The sequence below is a fragment of the Phoenix dactylifera genome, chromosome 8 (assembly GCF_051530095.1).
Source record: "Phoenix dactylifera cultivar Ajwa chromosome 8, Ajwa_hap1_PhDact_Kaust_v1.1, whole genome shotgun sequence".
Taxonomy (NCBI): Eukaryota; Viridiplantae; Streptophyta; class Magnoliopsida; order Arecales; family Arecaceae; genus Phoenix; species Phoenix dactylifera.
Window position 1 is genome coordinate 4737328 of NC_143197.1, and position 23559 is coordinate 4760886.

At 38.4% G+C, this 23559-nt stretch overlaps 2 protein-coding genes and 1 long non-coding RNA gene across 5 annotated transcripts; 1 reads left to right on the forward strand and 2 right to left on the reverse strand.

The window, feature by feature from the left end:
- Positions 1-4155: 4155 nt before the first annotated feature.
- On the reverse strand, positions 4156-5832 carry LBD15 (LOB domain-containing protein 15). Of its 2 annotated transcripts, none has more exons than XM_008784403.5 (3): positions 5467-5832; positions 4901-5150; positions 4156-4829 (listed from the first exon to the last, which is right to left on the reverse strand). In XM_008784403.5, exons 1-3 carry the CDS (start codon positions 5478-5480, stop codon positions 4437-4439), a joined length of 657 nt encoding a protein of 218 aa, XP_008782625.1. In that variant the 5' UTR covers positions 5481-5832; the 3' UTR covers positions 4156-4436. The 2 variants fall into 2 exon arrangements, with proteins under 2 accessions (XP_008782625.1, XP_038980277.1); XM_039124349.3 differs by having other exon boundaries at positions 5392-5827.
- Positions 5833-10674: 4842 nt separating this feature from the next.
- On the forward strand, positions 10675-21205 carry LOC103702107 (uncharacterized). Of its 2 annotated transcripts, XR_603256.5 has the most exons (3): positions 10697-10998; positions 15145-18676; positions 18806-21205. It is a non-coding gene; the product is annotated as an uncharacterized LOC103702107 (long non-coding RNA). The 2 variants fall into 2 exon arrangements; XR_015967818.2 differs by lacking the exon at positions 18806-21205 and having other exon boundaries at positions 10675-10998; positions 15145-16505.
- Positions 21206-22042: 837 nt separating this feature from the next.
- Positions 22043-23346, reverse strand: LOC103702108 (uncharacterized). The gene has a single exon (XM_026802624.4). It carries the CDS (start codon positions 23159-23161, stop codon positions 22544-22546), a length of 618 nt encoding a protein of 205 aa, XP_026658425.1. The 5' UTR covers positions 23162-23346; the 3' UTR covers positions 22043-22543.
- Positions 23347-23559: the final 213 nt, after the last annotated feature.

Sequence of the window (23559 nt, forward strand, 5' to 3'; positions counted from 1 at the left end):
GCATCTATGATTAAGAAATCATGTTGCTTCACCTCTCAAAACAAAAAAAAAAAAAGAAAAGAAATAATGTCGACTGTAGTGTTCCAATCGGCTTATAAATATACCATAACTCTGTACATCATTCATTGCATTTAATTTGTTACATTTGGAGATCGCGGATTAATGGACGCAAACTGCATAAAAATACACATGCTTATGTTTTGTAGTATTGATGATGTGAATATGCTGTGCACCAAATATGTGCTTAGATGTTTCATTAAAAAAAAAAAAGTGCTTATATGTAGGTGTAGCTACTCCTCACAAATCATGCTGATGAGCTCCATCCAGCTTGCACGTTGACACTTCACTGTAGCCAACTAGAAGATAGAAAAAGAACAGATCAATTTTTCTTTCCACATCACTTTATGCTTCACCTAGCTCTTACATACATACCCCTTCGAAAATAAAATATGCACCCACTAAGATTATAAATAGACCCTTGTAGTGTATTTGAAGGATCAATTCGTCTTCCCTTAGAATCGACGGACTCCCGGATTTGTTTGAAACCCTACGTGCGGACATTAAACTTGTGCATGTTACGTCCAAAGTTCTAATCAAAGCTGTACAAAAATGCTGCACGAAGAAGTTTTATTAAATAACGCCAGCCTCCAGTCTGTGAGCGGCCATGTCCTGGGAGGGTTATCGAATGAGTAGACGAGACGTGAAATGAAGCTCATCAACTTCATTCAACAAAGAACCAATTAATTATAACATAACCAATAATCCAACTTGTGACACTGTCAGGTTGGCAGTACTTTGATGAGCGTTTGGTTTTAAATAATTTCTGTTGAGGTCACAAATATCAAAACCATCCACCAACCAGGAGCTTACGGCTGCTATCATAGTCACAAATTATAGGTTTGGGAACAATTCAGCTAGATATAATAATTCAGAAAATTGAAATAATTAAAAGTTTATCCAATTTTTTTTAAAAAATAGACAACAAGAAATTAGAAAAAAGAACAAAATTTTTAAAAAGTATTTTAAAATATTTATAAACTTATTTACTTAAAACTAAGTATAGAAGAGACAAAAGTACAAATTAATAATGGGAAAAAGATTGTCTATAGCAATAATATAATAATCTGTGACACGTAAAAATTTTTTACATTAGTCGAGAATAATTTGTGAATAAATCATAGAATTTGTATGCGATTCGAGAATAATGGAATGGTTCTAGATCAATATTTATTTTTGGGGAATAATTCAAAGAAAAAACTGAGAGTAATTCAGGAATCTTTCGGAGAATATTATAACAATGGTTGACATCCCTCGCAGTACCTGAGAGATGTCCTGGATTTAAATTTATTTGGTGATAAATATCCTCACCAAGGGGAGAAGAGAAAAAACACACTCCATTTTCTTTGTGCCCAACTCAATTTTTTGTTGTACTTTACCATTAAAACTCTTGCTGTCATGGTAACTATAAGATTTTTATTTTTTTATTTGTATACCAACATATAAATGTGTGCATCCATTACTAGCAAGCAAATATTTGTAGGGTAAACGTGAGCATTCATTTGCTGGTAGCCACATAGTGGTCTAGAAAAATCCAAAATAGATCATTCGTGCAATAAAAAAAAAACACTTTTGCTATAAATAAAGTAATAAAGTGAATATCTCTGAAAAATTCCCTTTGAAGGGGTCCTTTTGTTTTCTTGATAGGCAAGAGGCTGGCTTCACCTTAGCATTGCATTCCTTAATCTGGCATTTGAGAAAGGAAAAACGCAAGTGAAAACATAAACATGATGCTCTTCAAACGTTCTTCTATAATATTCTCTAACTCTGATAAGGTGAACATAGAGATCTGCGCGCTATAATCTCAACAAGTATCTATGATATTTAGAAGTATTTCCAGATTTGCCTTGTCACATCTCGAGATATTGGAGAAGCGGATGGACTATTATTATATTGTTTTTCATGCTAGACCATTCATTTTATACACCATTAAGTATTTGGAGTTGAGTAATTAATGACAAGCTATGATGCAAAACCATTTCAAGCAACCACAATGGAAGACCTAATCCTATCACATTCATGGGAGCTACTGCGAGCTCCTTCTCATGTATAATTAAACAGCATATAAACCAAAATGGATGAGAGCAAAGCCATGCAGCTCCTTATCAAAAGAAAAAAAAAATTATAATGCGTCCGACGTCTTCTCCTTCACCATCCCCATAGCGATCAAAGTAGAACTCCACACGCTAAGAAACTATCTAGCTTTAGTAATACAACTAGCTGACAAGTTCTTGGACCAACCAATAAAACAAAGACCATTTCTTTCTTTTTTTTAAAGAAAATATACAATGTGATGCAAGACGACGTATACCCACTATATTTGCTTCCACCTATGTTTGGTGTCACCTGGTGCATCACTTGTTTTATTGCATGCAACCATGTACTGCAGCCAGGGGCGGCCCGATACATTTGGGGGCCTAAGGCGAATCCAATGAATGAGGCCTTTTTTTTAATAATAAATTTTTTTAATAAATATAAAATATTTAAAAAAATAATATGAAAATAGATAGCTATCAAGTACACTATTTCAACAAAGATACATGAATCTAACAAAAGTAGACAAAAAGTTTTTTCAGTTTAATATAATTTTTGAATGGAAACACAGAAATGTAATTGCCGGACCATAAAACTGATTAAATAATTGAGATAATCCTGGGCAATACTGTTTACCATGTCAAGCAAGAGCAGGATAAGAAAAGGTCATCCCGTGGCACTTCATGGTCAAGGTAAAGAAAAGAATTTGTCCAGAAAGAAGCCTCTCTATAAGAAAAAGTAGGGGCATTATGGAAAATTCACTCCATCTAATTAATAAAAGTCCCGTCCCACCATCTCCCCTTCAAGTGAGTACCCAAGCAGCAACTGCAACATCACAGCACAGCAGCCATTCAACCCCCTCCCTCCTTTTCTCTCTCTACCACCCAAGAGGGGAGAAGAAACCCAGAGGAGAAAATTAAAAGAATCTCCACCCTCCAAGAACTCAAGAAGTCCATCTCCAATCCCTCTATCTTTCTTCCCGATGGCCCAGCTGGATCAGGAGTAATGTGAGGGAAGGAAAACCAAGACTAAAACCAAAAAAGAGAAGGGATGAAAGATAAGAGTGGCTTCAGGCGTGTATCAAGCCAACCAAATCCCTCCTCCTCCTCTCTCTCTCTCCACCCAAAACAAAACTACTGTCCCCAACTTCCCAAATTGCCTCTCTGCAGGCCAGGAAACTCTCCACCTCCCTTCCATCAAGGGGGAAGACTCGTAGCCTTCCATCAAGGGGGAAGCTCCTGTTCCTGTTTTCACATGGGGCCTTTGCTTCCTTTTGGTCACGCCTCCCGGAGGCCCTCCATTGGCCTGAGGCCTTAGGCGACCGCCTCGGTCGCCTAACGCTCGGGCCGGCACTGACTGCAGCATGAGATGGCTCTAAAAAGGGAAAAAGGGACCTGCAAATTTCGTGCTATGGTAGCAATTTCTACACGCTTCCTCCGCACGTAGAAAATATCTATGTTCGCCACGTTACAGAATGCATGAACAGTTCTAAACAAGATTTAGATACGAGATAATTTTTTCTCGATTTCTAGAAAGATGTTACAACGGTATCAAGCAGAACTAGTATTGTAATGCGAAAACAATCGGAGAAAGATGGACTCTATCATGGCAAAGTTTGAGGGTGGTAGGTTTGTCTAGCCCTTCTCTTTGCCACTCAATTTCTCAAGGGTTGGCATTGCGCGCAAATCCCCAAGGGGATGACGAACCCATGCCCGAATCCTGAGAAGCTTCTGGCCTACGTTGGGAGAATCAAATCAGTCGTACCTTCTGTCCCCTCTCCTTTAATGCTGAGAAGTTTGAGGTCTCGGGGGCACGGACAAACATGTGAGGAAACCCAGACCCAGTTCAGTCAACTAGATCGCACGCGCGTGCAAGGAGACCACCGGCCCGCCTCTATTTTTCATTTACAGAAGATTAGAATTGTGCTTCAGTAATTTAGGGAAAATACTGAAATCAACTGCAGGCACAAAATATTTTATATGGCCTAAAAATTATGGATTTCCCTTTTTCATGAAGAAAGTTATCTCAAGGCCTAACTATAATTTACTAACAATGGCTCAGATGTGGAATAAGATGCAAAGACTCCAAAATTATGTCCATGAACCATGAGAGATGGAAAGATCTCATTCTAGTGTGGGAAAAGAGAAAAAGAAAAGAAAGAGAAACACTGGAAGAAAGCTGCGGCATGGGAGATAATCAGAGGCATAGTTTAACAAGTTCTAGGAGATGAGCATGAGCTTCCAACCATCAACCAAGTCTGAGATCCAAAAGGCAGTCCTCGAGCCAACCAATATTTCCTTCTTCGTTTATTCCGGATGGTTCGTGACTAAATAAAATCGAAGTCTTTAGCCGAAGTATGGGACATTTTCGTTTGTGGTGGAGCTATAGTCGGTGGAGCTCGATGCAGCGGTGTACATAGAGGAGGAAGACGAAGCAGGAGCTGCAGGAGGGGCTGTTGGAGTTGTGATGGGCGGCAGCGATGCACCAAATGAGACCTCCCCGGAGGAGGCTAGAAGGGCAGCAGCATGAGATGTGGGGAGGACGGTAGCACCAGCAGACCTGTACTTGTACTTCAATATCTCAGCTCTCACCGCTGCGAGCTCAGCCTCCAAGGCCTGAACCTGCTGTTGTAACGCCGAGATCGCCCCCATGCACCCATAGACAGGGTCCCTCAGCCTCACATTCGCTTCATAGACAAGGCTGTTGGCCGCGTCGGCCCGCTGGCTCTCGGGAACCTCCTAATTATAAGAACCAGCAAGATAAATACCAAGGAATTTAATGGATGCGAGGGAGAGTAGGCGATTCTTACCATTAGCATCTTGGAGACGTTGCTTGCACCAAAGACTTTATGAACTGAAGCAAACTTTTGGGGCTCATGAGGGGAGAAATAAGGAGAGAAAGGGCATTCTTGGGCGCATCGCCGCCTCAAGAGCTTGCAAGCGGCGCATGGAGTGATGGTGTTTAAGTTTCCCACCGGACCTAGCAGGTGACGGCGTGCCATGCGATCGGGAACATCGGGTTCTCTCTTGATATTCTTGCCTACTTCATCAGCCCTCTCCCTGTGGTGCAACCAAGAAAGGGAAAACAAAAGTTAGAGGATGTCATGGGAAAAGGGAATTAGGGTTAGGGTTTTGGTCTATCTTATGACACCCATAAACAAAATTTGATACTGGTTAGATTTTCTGGTCTCCCTTCTAGATAGTAAAGCTATAGGGATGGGGTCTGTGGTGTTTGTTTGAGAAAGATTGATCAAGGTCGAGTCTGCGGTTTCCAAGCTCAAGAAATAGGAGGAAAAAATACCCGTAAAGTAGATCATAGACTTAGGGTTTGGACTCTTCTTATTTCTGGAGAAGATTCTTTCTCTCTGCTCCTTACCTTGCTGTGGACATTCAGGCATGCTCCTTGACAATGGAGAGAGAGAGAGAGAGAGAGAGAGAGAGAGAGAGAGATGGAATATGAAGAAAGAAAGGAGTACTTGAAAGGCAAGGTATATTTAGGGGAAAGTGGGCCTAGGCTACCATCACAGGGCCACAAAAGAGGAAGCTTCGAAGAAAGAAAAAGATAGAAAGATATGAAGAAATAACGAAATAATGGTATGTATTTGGCTGTTATTGTTCAGTAATGGATCCCCTATAGTTGATGAAGATTGCAGAAAAGGGAGAGAGACAGAGAATAATTGATGGTTTAGAGAGAGAGAGAGAGATAGAGAGAGAGAGAGAGAGAAGGGGTGTTAGAGTTCCATTTTTTTTTTCTTTTGGCAGAGAATGCCAGCTCTAGCACCGGTTGCTCACGTGGAATCCCTCCAGATGTTGACTTTTCTAAGATATCAAACCAAGGGTTTGGCTTGTCAGGGATCTTCAATAGGGAGCCCTAAAAGATCTCTTTGCCTCTTGTTTGGATCTTTCCATTTAGCCAACTTTAAAACCCACCCTTGCTTGTCACCAGAATGTGGATAGAGAAATTTTCCTTAAGTACTTAGTAACAAATCAGACATAGTTAATTGATGCAAACTAATTCAAATATCAGATGTTTATGGCCAAGCTAAGTTAAAGTGGTGGTAGTTTGATGTCTATATCAAAGAATAGAGCATTGATATCTTAATCATGCAAGGAATACACAGCACGAAACAAAATTCTCATGATGTGTAAAATGATACGAGAGCAAATTAGATAGTTGAGTGGTTGTCAGATCATAGTTGGACGCTGTCATTATGGGACCATCATGACAGTGGCTTATCCGTTCAAAAAAAAAGAAAAGAATGACTAATGGGACATCAAATTACGTGGGGCAGCACTTAAACCTAAGATGTTTTCTATCAAGTGCTAACCATTTTAAAGAACATCGAATATATCACACTGAGTGCAATTTAAATTGTTGCTTAGCGTGCTATGTTAAACAGAAACCATTACCCAACAAAATCATCTTTCTTTTTCAATGCTGCTTTATGGGCAAGCTTGATGTCTATATCAGAGTGAATTTTGATTGGGAGCTTGCATTGTTTTTTTCTGTTCTTTTTCTTTTTTCCTTTGGAAGAACTTGCCTGGCTGATCATAAGAAAATGCCCAGTAACTGATTAAACATGACTAAATGTAAATGAGTAGCTCAATGTTCATGATACTAAAATCAGCTTTTTACTTTGGATAAATAAACCAACTTTATCAGTAACAGATATGAATAGCAAAGATAATTTTGATCTACCTATGAAATGCTAAAATCATCTGACATCTAGTAAACATAGTCAATATAATGCATGCAGACCTTTCCATCAAAAAGAAAGGCATTTACATATGCATCAATGGAACCAAGTTCATGGTTACACTTTTTAGGCAGTTGAGTCGGCTGTTTCTAAGTGTGCTGTCACTGATAGTGATTGTAACATTTAGAGCTGTGAACTGTTAATGTTAGAAATTAAGAATCATGGCTTTACTTCTCAATTGACTGGCCACTAGATATGCTCCATGCTGTGTATCTTCTAACAGCATTTCTGCCTCTTAGAGCTGATGTCAGAATTCGTATCCATCCATCAAATCTCCAATGCAAGGACAAAAATTGCAGCTTTTCTTCAGTCCATCAATAGACATTGTTCTTTTCTTTCCGCACGAAAACAGGTATTCAGTCTAGCTACCAAACATAAATTACTCGAACAGTATATTTTTGTTTTTCTCTTTTAACTCTAAGAAGATCTTAACTCCAGTTGCTTAATCCGGTCTTGCTGTTTTTTTTCCTTGAGAGTAGTGCCCATGGTGTTGAAACGGAGGCCACAACAAGGTCCTCTATGGCATTAAACAACCTACCCCAACACTAGGCACATATATAGGTTTGAAGTTGGTCCGGCATGAAATAGATCGCTTACGTATAGGATTTTAATTACGGTCAGGGTCTGAAGTTTGAATTAGATTTTAGTTAGGTGGTATGTTCCTAAAAGAGACCAGCAGGTTTGAACTGAGATTCTAAGCACACTGGTTTGATAATTTAACAAGTTCTCAGATAATATTATCGTACTGTATATTGTAAAGTATCTTGCAAGGCAGAGCATTTCCGATGCCTACTTCCAATTATATTATCCTCACAAGAACCACGCATGGACTTGAGAAATGGTTAATCTCGTCCAAGCTGAGCTAAGCTGAGCTGAGCCGAGGTTCTCGTTGGGCTTGCCAAGGAGTTTATTGTACACTTCGTTTCCATCGTCTTACAAGGTGGGTGATAAATATATAATAATAAGAAGAAAGTGATGGCAAAGCAAGATGAGCCTAACTTGGTCGCAGGGGGTGGTTTCTTTTGTTTAAAAAATAGCTATTGATGCGTATCTTGTAAGAAAATGGCACGGCTATTCTTGTTTGACCCGCATTCTATGCCTACAAAAGCGCTCGGACCCAATTTAAGCTCTTAAATCTCACCTCGTTTCCCCAACCCAACCGATGCTCTTGAGGCCATCTCCACGTAGAACCCTAGCAGCCACCCCCATCACAAAACCCTAAACTGTAGAACCATGCAATCCTTCCTTCATGTGGATGCAAGCCCTGGCCTTCAGCCCAAGGAGCCCATGGGCTGTTTTCAACTTCAAGCACCCAACAGACATTCATCTAGGATAAGGGGTGTAAAGCAATGAATGGGGACTCCACCTCCCCTCCTAAGAAGGCTGCAAGAAGAACAAAGAGAAACAATGCATAGATCATGATCAGATGAGGGATTACTTGATGTGTAAAATAATTCAAGTTTCACATATGTTAGGTCCTTGGATGGTCAAAAAAGCTTTGATGGAGTCTATAGTTTTTGATAAAAGATATGTAGTATTTTTATTTTTATTTACTTTGGTGGGTTCTTTATTCAATGCGTGCACGAATACACCCAATAAAATCATAAAATACAAGCTCGCGGAGTGCCTGTGACTGCTCCTCCTCCTCTGACCAGAAGGTGTACCCTGAGTGGTGGGCCGCGTAGGCAGCCACCCAATCGGCCATTCCGTTAGCTTCTCTAAATACATGCTTAGCTTGGAAGGCCACCACATCCCTCATCATCATTTCTATGTCCCAGATCAGGGGGGTGGTCCGTGCTCTCACCTCTCGGCTTCCTCCGAATCCATCCGATAACCGTGGATGAATCGTCCTCCAGAATGATCGAACTGGCCTGCAGCACCTGCCGTGCATGTCGAAGACCTGCACAGACAAATATGCAATATTTTAGTCGGTCCTTGGGTGGACTATGTATACTATTTTTTTGATTGATATATTGATTGATGAAGGTCCACTGCTCAACCCTGTGCCCGCTTGATGAGTTTCTTTCACTTTAAATTTATAACTATTATGGTGAGTTTAGAGCTTCAACCGCTCCTAGGATTCATTTGTGTACTATATATGCTTCCAGTTATGGTGTTTTCCCTTAATTAAAGACTTGAAAAGATGCTGGGTCAAGAGGGGAGTTGAGCAACCTTTCCTTTCAAAAGTTTATTTGGAGTAGGGAACGAGTCGTTTATGATTCTTGGTTGGATTTTTCCATCCATCAGAAATTTCATTTAAAAGAGCTAGCTCTTCCACTTGGACTGTCGTGCAAGCACCAGCCACATGTATTTATTTGCAGTCATCATGTTATAAAAATATTTTAAAAAATTACAACCGTAATCGCAATAATTTATGACCTAACTCTAATCCAATCTGGATTCAACTCGTAAAAAACAAATTGATTGGATCAAAATATTTATTAAATGAGCAAGGTTCATGATTAGAGTCTTTACCAGTTTGACCCGGTTAATAATAAGACTATATTGTATCTCGGCCTATTTAACCTATTTAGAATCTGCTTAATTTATTTAAAAATTATTTAATTTGTTTAAGTTCTGCTTGATCTATTTAATTTAATTAGACCCATTTTTATGCTAGACGCATATGTTAAATGCTACTTAAATATAAATGGACAAGTCACGCCGCTACATGCTATTCATGATCATGTGCTTCATGAAAGCATCATGTTTATCACATGTTTGACATCAGGTTACAACAAAATTATACGGCTACATGCAACGTGTTCAAAGAAAGAAATGATTATAATGCCATCAAAGCGATCAAGCATTTGGAGTCATCAACCAATAACATATTTGTGATTGTATTTTTATTATATTTATTTATGCTATAGTATAATTGATGTATGTGATGCTACAACACTAATTTGAGAGGAAGAGTATGTGGATGGTTTTGAACTCATCATTTGATGAAAAAACTAACATCGGCAATAAGGACAAAGCATATAATGGATCTGCACAAACTAAATAAAAAATATAATACGCATGCTTCTTGCCGCCTCATCCATCTCTATTTGAGGTCCTTCATTTGGTTTCAATCCTTATTCTCATCTTAGTTCCTACAGTTATATAATTTCTAAGTTGTATTCGATAATTTGAATTTCATGGTTTATTTAGGTGTCTCATTCATTTTATATCAATATTATATAAAAATTTAAAAATCCCCCCCCCCGCCCCCCAAAAAAAAAAAATATCAGCTACAATTTTTGAAAATAAGTTTGCTATAAAGCATAACTCTATGATATACGTTTTTTCTATTTAAGCTGGTCGTCACTAAGAAGATTAAAGGGCCTTCTTTTTTCGAAAAAAAGATAAAAGAGCTTGAAGGAAACTTTGTTCATTGACTGCAAAGCATTTTTGAAATAGTCTAATTATAGATATTACAAGTTTCTGATTTTCAAACCAATGCATTTAAGTGCACTACACAATATTTGTATGATGTGTATGTTTATTCATATACCAATAGGTGATATTTAATACAGGATTTGATGAAGCTGGAAAGGGGATAATAAGCACGAAACCTTACATTTTATTTAAAAAAAAAAATTACATATTCTTTTTATACAAAAAGTAAAATCTTGACTTTTATTAGGTGTTAATCTATAATAATTACTTACTACGGGGGTTTACAAGAAAGTTGCAACGGTAATGTTATCATTGGAACTAGTTCCGGCTGTGTGTGCCGGATTTACTGGAAACTTAATATAAAACATTTTCTGGTAATTACAACTTATTCAGGTAGTTATAAGTAATATTTGGAATGTTAATCTTGAACATGTTGCGGGGTTTCTGCGAACATACCAACAAGGGATTTTTCATAATAACCCCCTGACATCCAAATTCCTGAACTATTTATTTATTATTTCAGCCCTTCACGCCACTCCATGGACTCGATCCCGTGGTCCGTCGCCGAGCTCTTAAACCCTAATTGCCGTTCCCCGTAGAATAGCGCGGAAGGAGGAAATGGGGGCCTCCTTCGTGGATCCGAATGGTTCGCAACTGATGATCGGTGACGAAGCCGGCTGTGGTAGTCGTGGCGGCAGATTGGAAGCAGAGGCGGGCGCCTCCCCGCCGGCGGCCTATCGGCTCTGGTGCCACGAACTCTGCACCTGGTACGTCAGTCATGCAAAGAATCTGATCTATTCGGGAGCTGTGAAGCAGTCAATCATGCAAAGATTCGGTTCTTTATCTTTACCATATCTGTTGCTATGATCTGGATCTTTACTTTTCTATTGTTTGTTCCATGCTCCTCTGCCCGCAACTGATGATTGGAATTGGGATTTTGGGAAAAAACTTGTTTTTTTGTTCTTATTCCAAGGTTTCTGTGGCCATGCAATATTTTTTACTTGAAAACATAGTAACGTAATCACTTATTCTCGTTTTAAGCTTGAAGGAATTTAAATTTTAGTTTTTGGGTGCATATCTGTGTATGCTGCGTTTTTTCCTGGAACTTTGAGTGAATGGGGAAGATTATGTTCTTTCTTTTCGATTTTTCCCTCGATTCTAGTCTTTGGTGGTCGCTTCTTCTTCTTCTACTCCTTCCTCTTCTTCTTCTCCTTCTTTTACTTCTTCTTCTGGGATCTAGGGAGAAAGGGGTAGTGGCAGCTACATGTCCATGTTCTCTGAGATGGTTAGAAGGGTGAATTGTGCCATAATTATCTGCTATTTTGCCATAGGTTGGCCTCTCTCTCTCTCTCCCCCTTCCGTTTTTTCCGCCAATTTGTTCTTTCCAATGGTGTGTGGCTAGTTGGTGAAGTAGTCATGAGATTTTATTAAGCTGGTAGTGTTCTAGGAGCCTCTTTTTGGCTCTTGTTACTCTATGTTGGGTTTTTCTGGTTTTGTCTTTAACTTATCGAAAATTTTTGATATTGGAGCAAAAACGACAGCAGTGGTGAGTTCAGTTTTATATGATAAAGTAGGTTGTTTTAGTGTATCAAGTGTTTGTTTCTAATGTATTCTCTGATTTGGTTTGGTCTTTACCTTTTTGAGAGGAAGGTTGGTGAGGTAATAGAATGAATTCATGGTAATCTATTGCTTTATCATATTAATAAGGTCTCTAACGAGCTTGGGCTTGTCTCAAAAGAACTGCATTAAATCCACGCTCCCCCTGCCAACACTCTCTTGATCATATTCTAGTTACAGTCTTATAAAATTTTACCTTCAGGATTAAAAATGGACATGGTTTTCAGAAAAATTTCAATACATTCCTCTTAGTTCTTCTATGTTAGAGACCCCATCATTTAGTTCTACCTTAGACATTGATCTTCCCTTCCAAATATCAGACATATTGTAAGGATAAGGTCCTTATGAGCATTGGAACACATGTATAATCATTTTTATGCTATCACTTAAAAAGGTAGAAGAAGAAGAGAATGAACAAGAAGGAAAACAACAATAACAGCAACTTCATTGTAATTGTCTCAAAGCCTCTCCCCAGATAAGTGCATAACTATGGTTGCCTCATAAACAGTCACCTTGTTAAATCATGTACTGATCATATTTCTTCATCATAACTGATTGCTTATTGTCTAGAATCTGGATTCCATTGGTTTTGTTGTTCGAGGTCATGGACATCATTAGGCATGACCTTATTCCCCATAGTGCATTATCTGTCTCAACCAAGATGGTCAAAACTGATAAATCATCTTGTCCATTGCCAAATTTTTTCCCTAGGACAGCATTAGTTAAAATGAGGTACTTTTCCATTATGTTGGTCTTACTGCAATACTTCCGTCTAATACCTGATCTAACCCCTTCCACCCCTCCCCCCCCCCCCCCCCCCCCCCTCCCCTCCCCCCTCCTCCCCCCAATTTGATTGTGATTTTTTGCCAAAAAGTAGGAAAAGAGACAGCTAATCTCGATTTAATCAAGATTCAAGATGCTACTAACAGTGCTAAATTTCAGGTGTCCTTCCTTGACCAAGCATGCTCTTTTTAAGCTTGTTGGATATTTAGAGGCATTCTCCCTTCCTTTCTTCTTCTTCTTCTCCTCTGTTCCTTTCATTGTGATTGTTTGCCCAAAAAAAGTAGGAAAAGAGTCATCAAGTTTCAAGATGCTACTAATAGTGCTAACTTTCAGTTCTTCTGCTTTGACTAAGCATGTTCTTTGTAAGTTTGTTGGATATTTAGAGGTTTTCTCCCTTCCTTTCATTCTGATTGTTTGCCAAAAAAGTAAGAAATGAGGTAAGTTAATCTCCTTTTAATCCAGATTCAAAATGCTACTAATAGCACTAAGTTTCAGTTATTCTGCCTTGACCAAGCATGAAAAAGAGATATCAAGTGCTAACTCTATTTGGAGTGTTATTCTACTCATGTTTTCAAACCATTTGTACGCATAATTATGTCTTTATGCATGCATGCATGCATGCTTGTTTCATCTGAAGAAAGTGGCAAATAGTGATGCATTTGTATCTTATAGCTAGGGATTTAGGAGGCATTTGGTATGGGGTGACCATCCTAATGTTAAGGGTGATGTGGTTGGAGATGATGAGATTACCACGTTTGGTTGCACCACGATGATCCTACGTGACAGTGATCCTAAATCATCCTCACTCCTCAAATTACTACCCAACCCACTAATGGGATGCTCAGGTATCCAAGATTACCTCATAGCAGTGATCTTGAGCTGAAATTTGAAGACAAAAATGGGCCTCAATCTAGCAAGAAAAATTTGTATATCAATATACCATTAATATATAATATCAATATATTATGTTATATTGATATTATATATTATATTTATGATATATATTATATTATAATATGTTATTAATTATATTATTGTCATATTATTATTTGATGATAATCTTAAATTATAGTTGAAATATATTGTTGCACTTTATATTTATATAGTAAAATTATTTAATATATGACTTCTATTTGTCTTATATTCCTAATCAAAATAAATATTAGTATTAAAATAATATATTTAAGTATAAATAAAATATTAATTCTATTATAACAATTAATATATCTTTATAGGATTAATAATATATATCTATAAAATATATTAAATATATTAATATTTTATTATAATTTAGTTTATATGATTAATAAATATATTTTTTATGGAATATATTAGGGATAGTTTTGGTATGATATGGTCAGTGATCTTGAATTTCTATAAAATACTAAATAGGTTACTCATGGATATCTGAAAATATTTAATCACTGGAACGTAGCATACCAAATGCGGTGATCTTATATTAGCGGGGGTCAAATTACTCTAGGATAAGGATCTTTAATGATTCAAGATCACCTTGGTGATCCCATTTGGGTCACCACATGCCAGCAATATTGATATCAAGTTCAATTAATATTTTTTGAATTTATTCATGTTTTCCTTCATAAATATTAGTTGTCTCTGATACTGATTCATTCTGGTACATGTAGTTATCACATATGATAGAGGATCCAAGTGACATTATATGTCTTTATTCTTTGAACTATTTCACTTAGATGGGAGATCTAGATGTGATAAAGTCGTACACGAGTGGCAAGGGTGGCTCATCATCACACGCATTTGGCTAAATGCTGGAGTTTTGACTTGAAGGAATTTGTATTTAGCATGAAGCAAACCGGCTATAGCTTAACATCAGTTATTAAAACTATTCCTTAGTTTAGTCAAAACTGAACTTGTAGAAAGTTGTGTATCCGGTGAACGTTCATATAAATATTAATGTGCACATTCTTGCATCCATGATCCTGCATTTATCCAGTTGCATTCCCATTTGGATTACTAGGGTATGTTTCAAGTAATGCTAACTAGAAGTTTCCTTTGAATTTGTTTTGATATATATGATATTTGTAAGGCATACTTAATTTCAAAAATTACACCATCTTTATGAAACTCAGGGCGAGATCAGGTTTCACGTATCAGCCAGGTCTAGTGATGGACAACTACGCTTTTATGGTTTCCCTAATCTGAAATCCATGTAAATTAATCAATATAAATCTTGTCATACTTTGACATTGAGAATGTTTGTTCTGAGCCTGCAGTCAAACGTAGACGATTATCATCAGAAGGGAAGCTGGTCTTGTAGATAGCAATTAAGGATACAATTCTTTTGGTGCTATGCTATTTTGTTTAGACCATTACTTGCACTAATTCTGGATCCTCTCTGCAATGTTGAATAAGGATGTAGAAGTTCAATCCTGATTGATAGGATTAAGTTAATTTGGTTATGATCATCGTAGTTTTGCCCTTTTCCTCAAGCAGCCATCAACCTGGATTATTTTCCTCACCTTTTTTCTTTCCAGGAAAACTTACATGGTCCTTGTGAAAATACATCCCAGAGCATCAGTTAGAGCTAGTTTCCAAAGAGCTAGAGGAAGCTTTGTACAAGAGAAAGAAAAGTTACCATGATCAGCTACATAGTTAGCAGTCCAATCAGCCGTTCGATTGCCCATGCGGTAGGTGTGTGAGATGTGGAATGATTCGAGGTCCTGAGTGATGAGCAAAATATCCAGCAACAAGGGATGATTTGTAGATGTTGGAGATGGCAAGTGGTTGCTCCATTGAATAGTAGAGGTAGACTGGCCCTCAAGCCATATGTGAATTGACTGTGCAGTAGACACCTTCCCATGCAACACACAGTTCCATTATGGCTACATTTCTGTTCTGTTGGAAGATGCCACCGGCTGCTACAGTGGCTCCCATGTGATCGTGGATAATGTATCCAGCACCACAGGGGGTCTACCTCCCTCCTTGATGGACCTGTTGAAATTGACCTTGAGAGTGCCAGGGGGTGGGGACTCCCAAGACATACCCTGTTCAATAAGGAGGTAATAGAGAGCTGCAGATTGCCTTGGTATTCTCATACTCCATGGAGATCAAGGAGGGCTTGCTGCATTGAAACTCAGCCTATTGGAGTGGAGGGAAGCGGTGTGATCCATTGAAGATATGCTCATTGCATGCTAGCCAAAGGATGTACCCAATAACACAGATCCTTATTGGCAGCATGACATTTGAAAGCGGAGCTGGATCTGTTCCGTGAAGGGAGCTGAAGGCTTCTTTATTATCGAAGTCAAACCCCACCAGCATCCTGCTCCTCAGAAAGATCACAGATGTTCATGCCTCGAATGATAAGAGTGAGACAGTATGCAAGCGAGACCAGGTCACCTTCTACCAAAACAGAGTCACCCGAGCTGGTAATTTGATTGTCCACACCAAGGTGGCATAGGCATTTGAGCACATGGGTGTTGCTGTGACATGCTTATAGGGCTCCTTGGCCTTGAGTATGCTGCTACGAGAAGCTCCCCAGTTCCTCACCCAGTTTTGTATGGATGTGGAAGAGCATGGGCAGTGTTCAGTGATCTGAGCATGTACTTGCTGAGTTGATTTTTTTTTTAATATCTTCTGGAATTCTAATTGATTCTTGGACAATCAATTGCACACACCATAATCATCAAGCATTTTCCAAACTATTTGGGGCCAGCTTTAGGATAATCAGTTATATAGATATTTTAAAACAAATTAGGTCATTATCAATTTATCATGTCGGGGGAGTTCCAGCTGGTGAACTAATTTTTTGTAAATATACTGGATTATTGAAATTGTTTAAGAATTATAGTATGTTTGTTTATTAATTAGCAGATGACAGCTTTTGCTTGGTACCTTAGCAAGGTTCAGACATGCTGCTAAGCTAGATCATCTCATGCTTCCTTGTAAAGCTGTGCATGAAGTCTGGCAGCGCTTGATTTATGCCAGTCACTAGCTTATCAGTGTTAATATAATCTCAGCATGTTTACAATTCTAGAATGTTAATGGACGTTCATGGGTATATGTGCTAAATGTGATTAATCCAAGTTGTTCCTTTTGGTTGATAAGTTTACAAAATTGTTTCTTTCAAGTCTTTGCTGCTTTTGCTTATTTATGTACAGACTTTATATCATCGCTCAAAGTGAAATGCATATATATCTTCTGAAAACTCAAAATTCCCAGATTTTCTACATATTTTTGTCATGGTTAAAATTACGTCTTTTCTGCTTTCATTCTGTTGGACAAGTTATCTGGTAAATTTGTGAAATTTATTAGTTGATTCACTTTTTTAGAGGATATACTTTGAAAGCAAAGAAAGAAAGAAATGATCACTCTTTACCGACTCTTGTAAAGGAGAATAATTCTGGTGGACAAAATTCTGCTTTCCCTAGGTAACTATAAAAGAGGTAGAAGTCGTGGAAGTATTCATTTTATTCTAGGAAAAAACTCAAAGAGTGGGTTCCCTGGGAGATGAAAATAAATAACATGATTAAATGACCAAATTCTACATTTCCTGGATAGGCTTGAGCTATATCCAGGTTGTCTGCAGCAAAACCCTACGGCCATGTTTGGTTCAAGTTCTACGCCTTTCTGCCTGCCAAACAGCTTTTAGAAGGCAGGCATAAGCAAAAAATAGTTATCCCGGTTGTAGTTGTTTGTGCTGAGCATAACTATTCCATGTTGTCATAAGTTATTCCTAGTATAAAGCCCTCATTTATGACTTCTTTTATGACAAAAACACTCTCAACATAGAGTTATTCCAGAAACTGTAGCCAAATAAATGCAGGATAAATTGTGGAATGACTATTCCATAGGCAAAACTATCCATATTCCATTTTTGTGTGCGGTAATTTCAATCAAAGAACTAGATGGTTGCTAGTTTCACCAAGAAACAACACTCAATTTGCTCCCAAGAAGAAAATCTGATTAATAAATTTATAGCATATCAGGAATAACTGATATGATTATTGGAATCTCAAACATTTAGATGATATGAAAAAAAATAAAGGGAATAGGCATTAGATGTAATGCAATTATCACGGTGAAGTTCCCTCAGGACGTCATTGCCAAGTGGAGAGGTGAATGTCCGAGATATCGTCAAGTATTAACTTCCAAGGTTGGAATGTTGATGCCAACGGACAAGACTAGACTTAAGCCAGCTCCTCAAAGCTAATGCCTAATGGCATAGGGACATCAAATATTAGATGCAGTATTTGTGACATAAACTGAGTTGAACAATGAGATAGAAATAGAGAAGAAACATAGGATGTAACCACCGACAGCAAAGATGGAGCACCCCCCCAAAAACAAAGATCAGAGCGAAACGAATAGGACATTGTGGTGGTCCTTCAACAAAGAAACAAACCATGATTACCCAGGGGGAGCTTCTTAGAGTCAAAAGTGGGGAAGATTACCCAATTGGCGTATTTTTCTTCTGGTCACCCACTCTGTAGCCCACTTAAACAAAGAAGAAGAAGAAGAAGAAAGTGAAAGAAAAATGGAAATGTATGCTCCAGGAATCTTAGAAACTGGAAAGCCTCATGAATGTATCATAGAAACATGCTCAAGATTTCAACCTTGTTGGTCAGCTTAGGAGTTTGTTTGGGTAAATATTAGATCATGAAAATGACGTAGCAACCTAGAAGCGAAGGATGAGTCAGCATATGGGGCAGAAAAATCAAAAAAGGCATTTCTTACAAATATTGTTTCATACAATAAATTTTCTCTCATTTTACTTAAATTTACTCATTTTTTGTGTGGAAGTTATGTCATTATTGTGACTAAATTTAATTATTTCAAACTTTTTCAACTTGTTACACTTCACTGTAACCAATGCTATGTGTAAAGCTAAAAGCAAGGAGGGTGCTCCCAAACAAATCCTCCATGCTAAAGCTTATCTTGGTCGGCGGACAATTCTAGTATCAAAAATAGGGGATATCTCTTTCCAGGTGTCGAAAGTTGTCCACATCTGCAGCCATAAAGATAAAAAGGATCAAGGCAATTTGGTGTCTTGGGAATGTGTACCCTTTGGTAAGTGTGGTTTATTTGGGCTTATTATCAAATACTGAATGTAGATCACATGTCTATGTTGAAGTATGAGATGACATAGGGTGGTGCAAGTATTTCAGTGACACTTTTATGTTTATTGTTTTATTTCAGGGATAGTAGTTGCATGATTAAGTGGGAAATTATAGGTACATGTGATACACATTTGTGAGCTGCCTTCCTTATAGAATGTGACAATTGAAGCAGGAGATGATTATTTAATAAATCATACCTAAAAGGAGGCATAGCAAGGTAAGTACATAGGTGAGTGTATTATACCGTCCATTGCAAGAATTTCTACACAAGAATACTGTTGGAATTTAACTATAATCTTAAAATTTCACCTTGAGTAAGCCCTTGGAAAAGCTACCTGGCATTGTGCTCTAGATCCTTGTGCTGTTCGAATGTCACAGTGAGATACCTTTCAGTTTTGAGAATATCATATCAAATCATTTCTACTTTGTATAGTTTGGATTATGATTGCTTCTATATGTAAACATAGAATCATCCCCATATTTGTGAGTCTGTTTTTTTTTTTTTTTCTCCTGGGTGCTTATGTATTCTCATACATGTTGTTCCTGCTGAGTCTGCTTTCTACACCATTATCTAAGCTGAGTTGATCCTAGATTTCAACCTTTATCTCCGATCTGATACCTGTGGCAAAGATTTTAATTATTTTAATTGGCTTTTCAACCTTAAAACATTTGCTCGTGACCGCGATCCTGTGGTCCTAGCTGGAGAATAAACCGTGTCACAGTATCATTTTTATGATTTAGATCATTAGATGGGGAATCTTGAAAATTAACTAAATAGAAGAGAGAAATTTTCAAAAAGGAGAGATTATGCCTTCCACCAGATATCTGCCCTGAAATCATACTAAATCGAACTTGTGTCCTTCAGATGATACTGTCCAAAACTTATACTTGATGGGATCCAAAATCACCATCAATGGAAGGATAAAAATACTCCCTCTCTTGGACCTACATCGATCAATACACCACTTACACCCCTAGTTAACCTGTGGGCCTACATTTAATATACCAATTGATGATAGAGCTACACCAACATGTATAGTCTACCCAACGGCCAACTACAATACTACAGGGCTTTTTTTTAAAAAAAAAAGTATCCTTGTTGTTCTGATCACTTCCCTTCAGATGACACATGACACCCTATCTGCTGCAGAACTGAGATTATTTCTCTTGGTTGGATTTCAAAACAGTATACATATTGTGGCTGATGTTGGCCTTCCATGTGGGCTTGCTAGCATCATCAATTAGGAAGAAGATTGAATCATTTGCATTTCTCTTTCTAATATCTATCTTGTATCTTTATATTTGTCCTAAATATTAATTAAGTTTGTCTGATTGCAGTGGCTACAGGTCCTCTCTAACTAATTGGTCAGGTCGTCTTTTTTTTTAACCCTTTTTGCTAGCCATCTGGTCTTTAAGATATATGGTGGTGAATTAAATGGTGGGGTAGCCTTCCTACCAACTCCCTTCAGTAGCTCCATGTCTGCCAAAGAAGTCGGTGGGTTGGCCCTCTGATCCAGGCTGCCCCAATCAATGAACCTTAACCCCAAGCTTGTCGAATTTGATGATTCTTTTTTGCCTATTTAATATCCACAGGATCCCTGGGTGAAGCTTAAAAGAACTGCTGCATGAATGATTTCAAGTTAATTTATGACTTGAACCCAAGACAGCTTAGAGGTCTATAAGAGATTTCTTGATGACTTTTCTGGGAGAGAAAGATAGTGTCCATGCAATGTGTGAGATTTTAGGCAGTGCTAATAAGAAAGTTCACTAAAATGAAGTGACATTTCCTGGTTGATTCTTTCTTCTAGTTGAGAGGAAAAGAAGATGGTGGAAAGTTCCACTTCAACTGAGTGAATTTGAGTGTGTTTACGGTTAATTTCTGAAGGTCTTACTTGCACTTAGATTGTATCAAGCTTTCATGAACAATGAAACAGTCCACTAATTAGAGAGATGCAGTTAACATCTTTCAAGAGTATATGTTCCTTTCTAGAAGACGTTGCTTCCTTCGATTTTTTTTTATAAAAAATTTACTGTTGATGTACTGATGGACCACAAACCGAAGGTAAAGCTCCCACGAAACTCTCCTGCCGTCTTTCAAAGGAAGAAGCACTGACAAGTCTTTTGATTCGCCACCAAAAAACATACCATCTGACTATTTAGCACCCTTCTGTTATCTTCTTCAATATACCCATTTCATTTGATAAGGATTACCAACAAACAAGACAAAATAATTTATTGGACGTGCTATATACTGTACTACAGAAAAAGCCTTTTAATTCTGTCACCTTTCAATTTTGCTACAGAAATCCAACTCCTGAGATAAACACCTTCTGAAGCTGACTACCCTCATTGTACATCATTCCCAACTTACTTTTCTCTGCTCTTGTAAATAATTATCATTAATAAATTTGGGTGGCAGGGCCTCCCTTTTTCTCAAAAAAAAAAAAAAAAAAAAATCGCCGGAGTTCTTACTTAGCAATACAGAAAGAGCACAAATTTTACACAATTGTGAATCCCTTTACCCAACCCCTCCAAACAAGTCATCCAACTTTTTCGATTCGCAAAATACGAAAAATCATTTACTAGAGAGCTAAATATCACTTCACACAAAATAGTGCATGAATTTGAATGTACTAATGCTAACCAAATTTCTGCCTAGACTAAAATTATATAAGTTAAGTCGAAAAAAATTCAATCTTCATTTAGAAGAAAGAAAATTATACCCTTCTCGCTCTAATTAAACCTATACTCTTATCAAATTATCCTTCTTTTAATATTGCCAAATTCGGCAAGGATGCCATCGAAAGTGTTTCACTTTGTTTATTGTGTAGTAGAAATCCTGCGGATTTTTGGTCAGGATAAAGAAAAGAAAAAAAAAGTGAGCCTCTTTTCTTCTTGATAGAAATTTAGTCACTTTTTACTGAACAGAATAACCCATCAATTTACACTTAAAAAATTGAAACAGGAGGAGGTCAGCCTCATTAAGTGAGTTAGTCCTCGATTCATTGTAACTTAATTACTGCAAGACAGCTCTCTTTCTTTTTCTAGCCCTGCTCCCTATTCTCCTTCCTCACGAGAGAGAGATTCCAATGCCCTTCAAATCAAATCAACTGCTGAGAAGGAAGCTGAAACCCATCTTTCCTCACTTGATGTTGATATATGAGCCAGCTTATGCACAAGCCCAATAATAATATATGTGAACTGAACAATAATAATAAGAACACTTACCACATCCCACATCAATCCACCAACAGATCCAAGCTCAACTCTGATACCTTGTTAAAACAAGAGGAGAAGATCGAAGAAGGTCTCTGTATATCGAATTGCAACTGAATTTTTATTTGCAATAGTACGTACAGGACGTATATAAAAGCCTAGCTATAGCGGGCTTCGAGAATGGTATATAATAACTCTATTAATAGTTGGTTACACTAACACAACTCAGTGCTTATCGCTGACAACGGGGTAGGACACAACTATCTCTGCTTTCTTCTCATGCTACCCATGTCACGTCACACAAGGAACCATCTTTGCACAACCATCAAACAAAACTCTATTTTCAGCATCTCGACTTATAAATGATAAAAAAAAAATTAAAATGAAAAAAGAAGCAAGAAGATCAAGAAGAAGAAAGAATAAGGAAGGGAGAGCATGAGCTATGCTGATACAAATTGAGCCACGTTATTCTTAGCATAGACAAGATTTGATATCTAGCTATTACATTCTCAATTTTCGTTTTTGCTCTTCTTTGGTAGATGAGAAACACTACCGCAAATGTTACACTTCCAACCAGACCTCAAAGTATTGATTTAGGCCTCTAGGCGGGTGTACCTTGGCTGGATCCATGACCGACGATGGACAGCAATGCTTTTTTCATGTTGGCGACTGAGTGGCACCCCCTGAGCTTGCCCCCATGCCGCATCCTGAAGCACAAAGTGGAGGTTGGGGACCCATCGTCGGACTCCTCGTCATCGCCCTGGGAGGAGAAGGAAAACCTCGTGCTTGAGGACCGCCGACGCTGGTGAGTCCCTGTGGAGCCTACTGGAGAGAACAAGGAGGAGGAGGATGACACCGACGAGGATGACAGCGAGACAGACGGCGAAGGCGGTGCATGGGTCTTGCTCAGAGTGAGCCTGGGGAGGATGGTATGAATGAGGTTGGACTTGGAGGACTTCTTGGAGCTCTTGATCTTGGGGCTGGAGTAGTATGATGGTGGAGGGGTGAGGGGAGGGAGGGCGGTGGTGGGGATGGTGTTCTTTGGTGTCCCAGGTCGTGACTCCCACAAGAAAGGCACAGACCCAGTGGCCACCCCATAGTAGACCCTGAGGGAAGAGTTAGCCGGAGAGCTCTCCTTGGAGAGGAGCCTGGTGTAGAACTTGTCATCCTGCCTTATTTGAAGGGACTCCTGCGCGATATCTGAGCTTTTGGAGAGCATCTTTGTCTCAGAAAGAGAGAGAGAGAGAGAGGAGGAGGAGGAGGAGGAGGAGGAGGAGGGGGAGCAGGAGCAGGAGGAGGTGTGGACTTGAAGCCTTGGAGGGAGCTAGCACATCAGGCAAATGAATGCTAGCTGGATTTGTTACAGGGCTTTTGGTTTGTGTTTCTGGAATTAATAAGCTATAAAGAAAGGTCATGGACCCTTAGCCGTGAAATACAGTTATGGACTCAGCACACGATCGAAGGATTGGCTTCTGACTTTACGAATGGTGAAAAGACGCACCCCTGGGTTAAAATTTTATTCCAACCTTATAAGATAATGACGTGAGCAAAGGGGGCAAAGATTTCTTAATGAGCTGTGCTGGAGCCTATCCTTGGTTTAGTTAGGATGGTAATTGA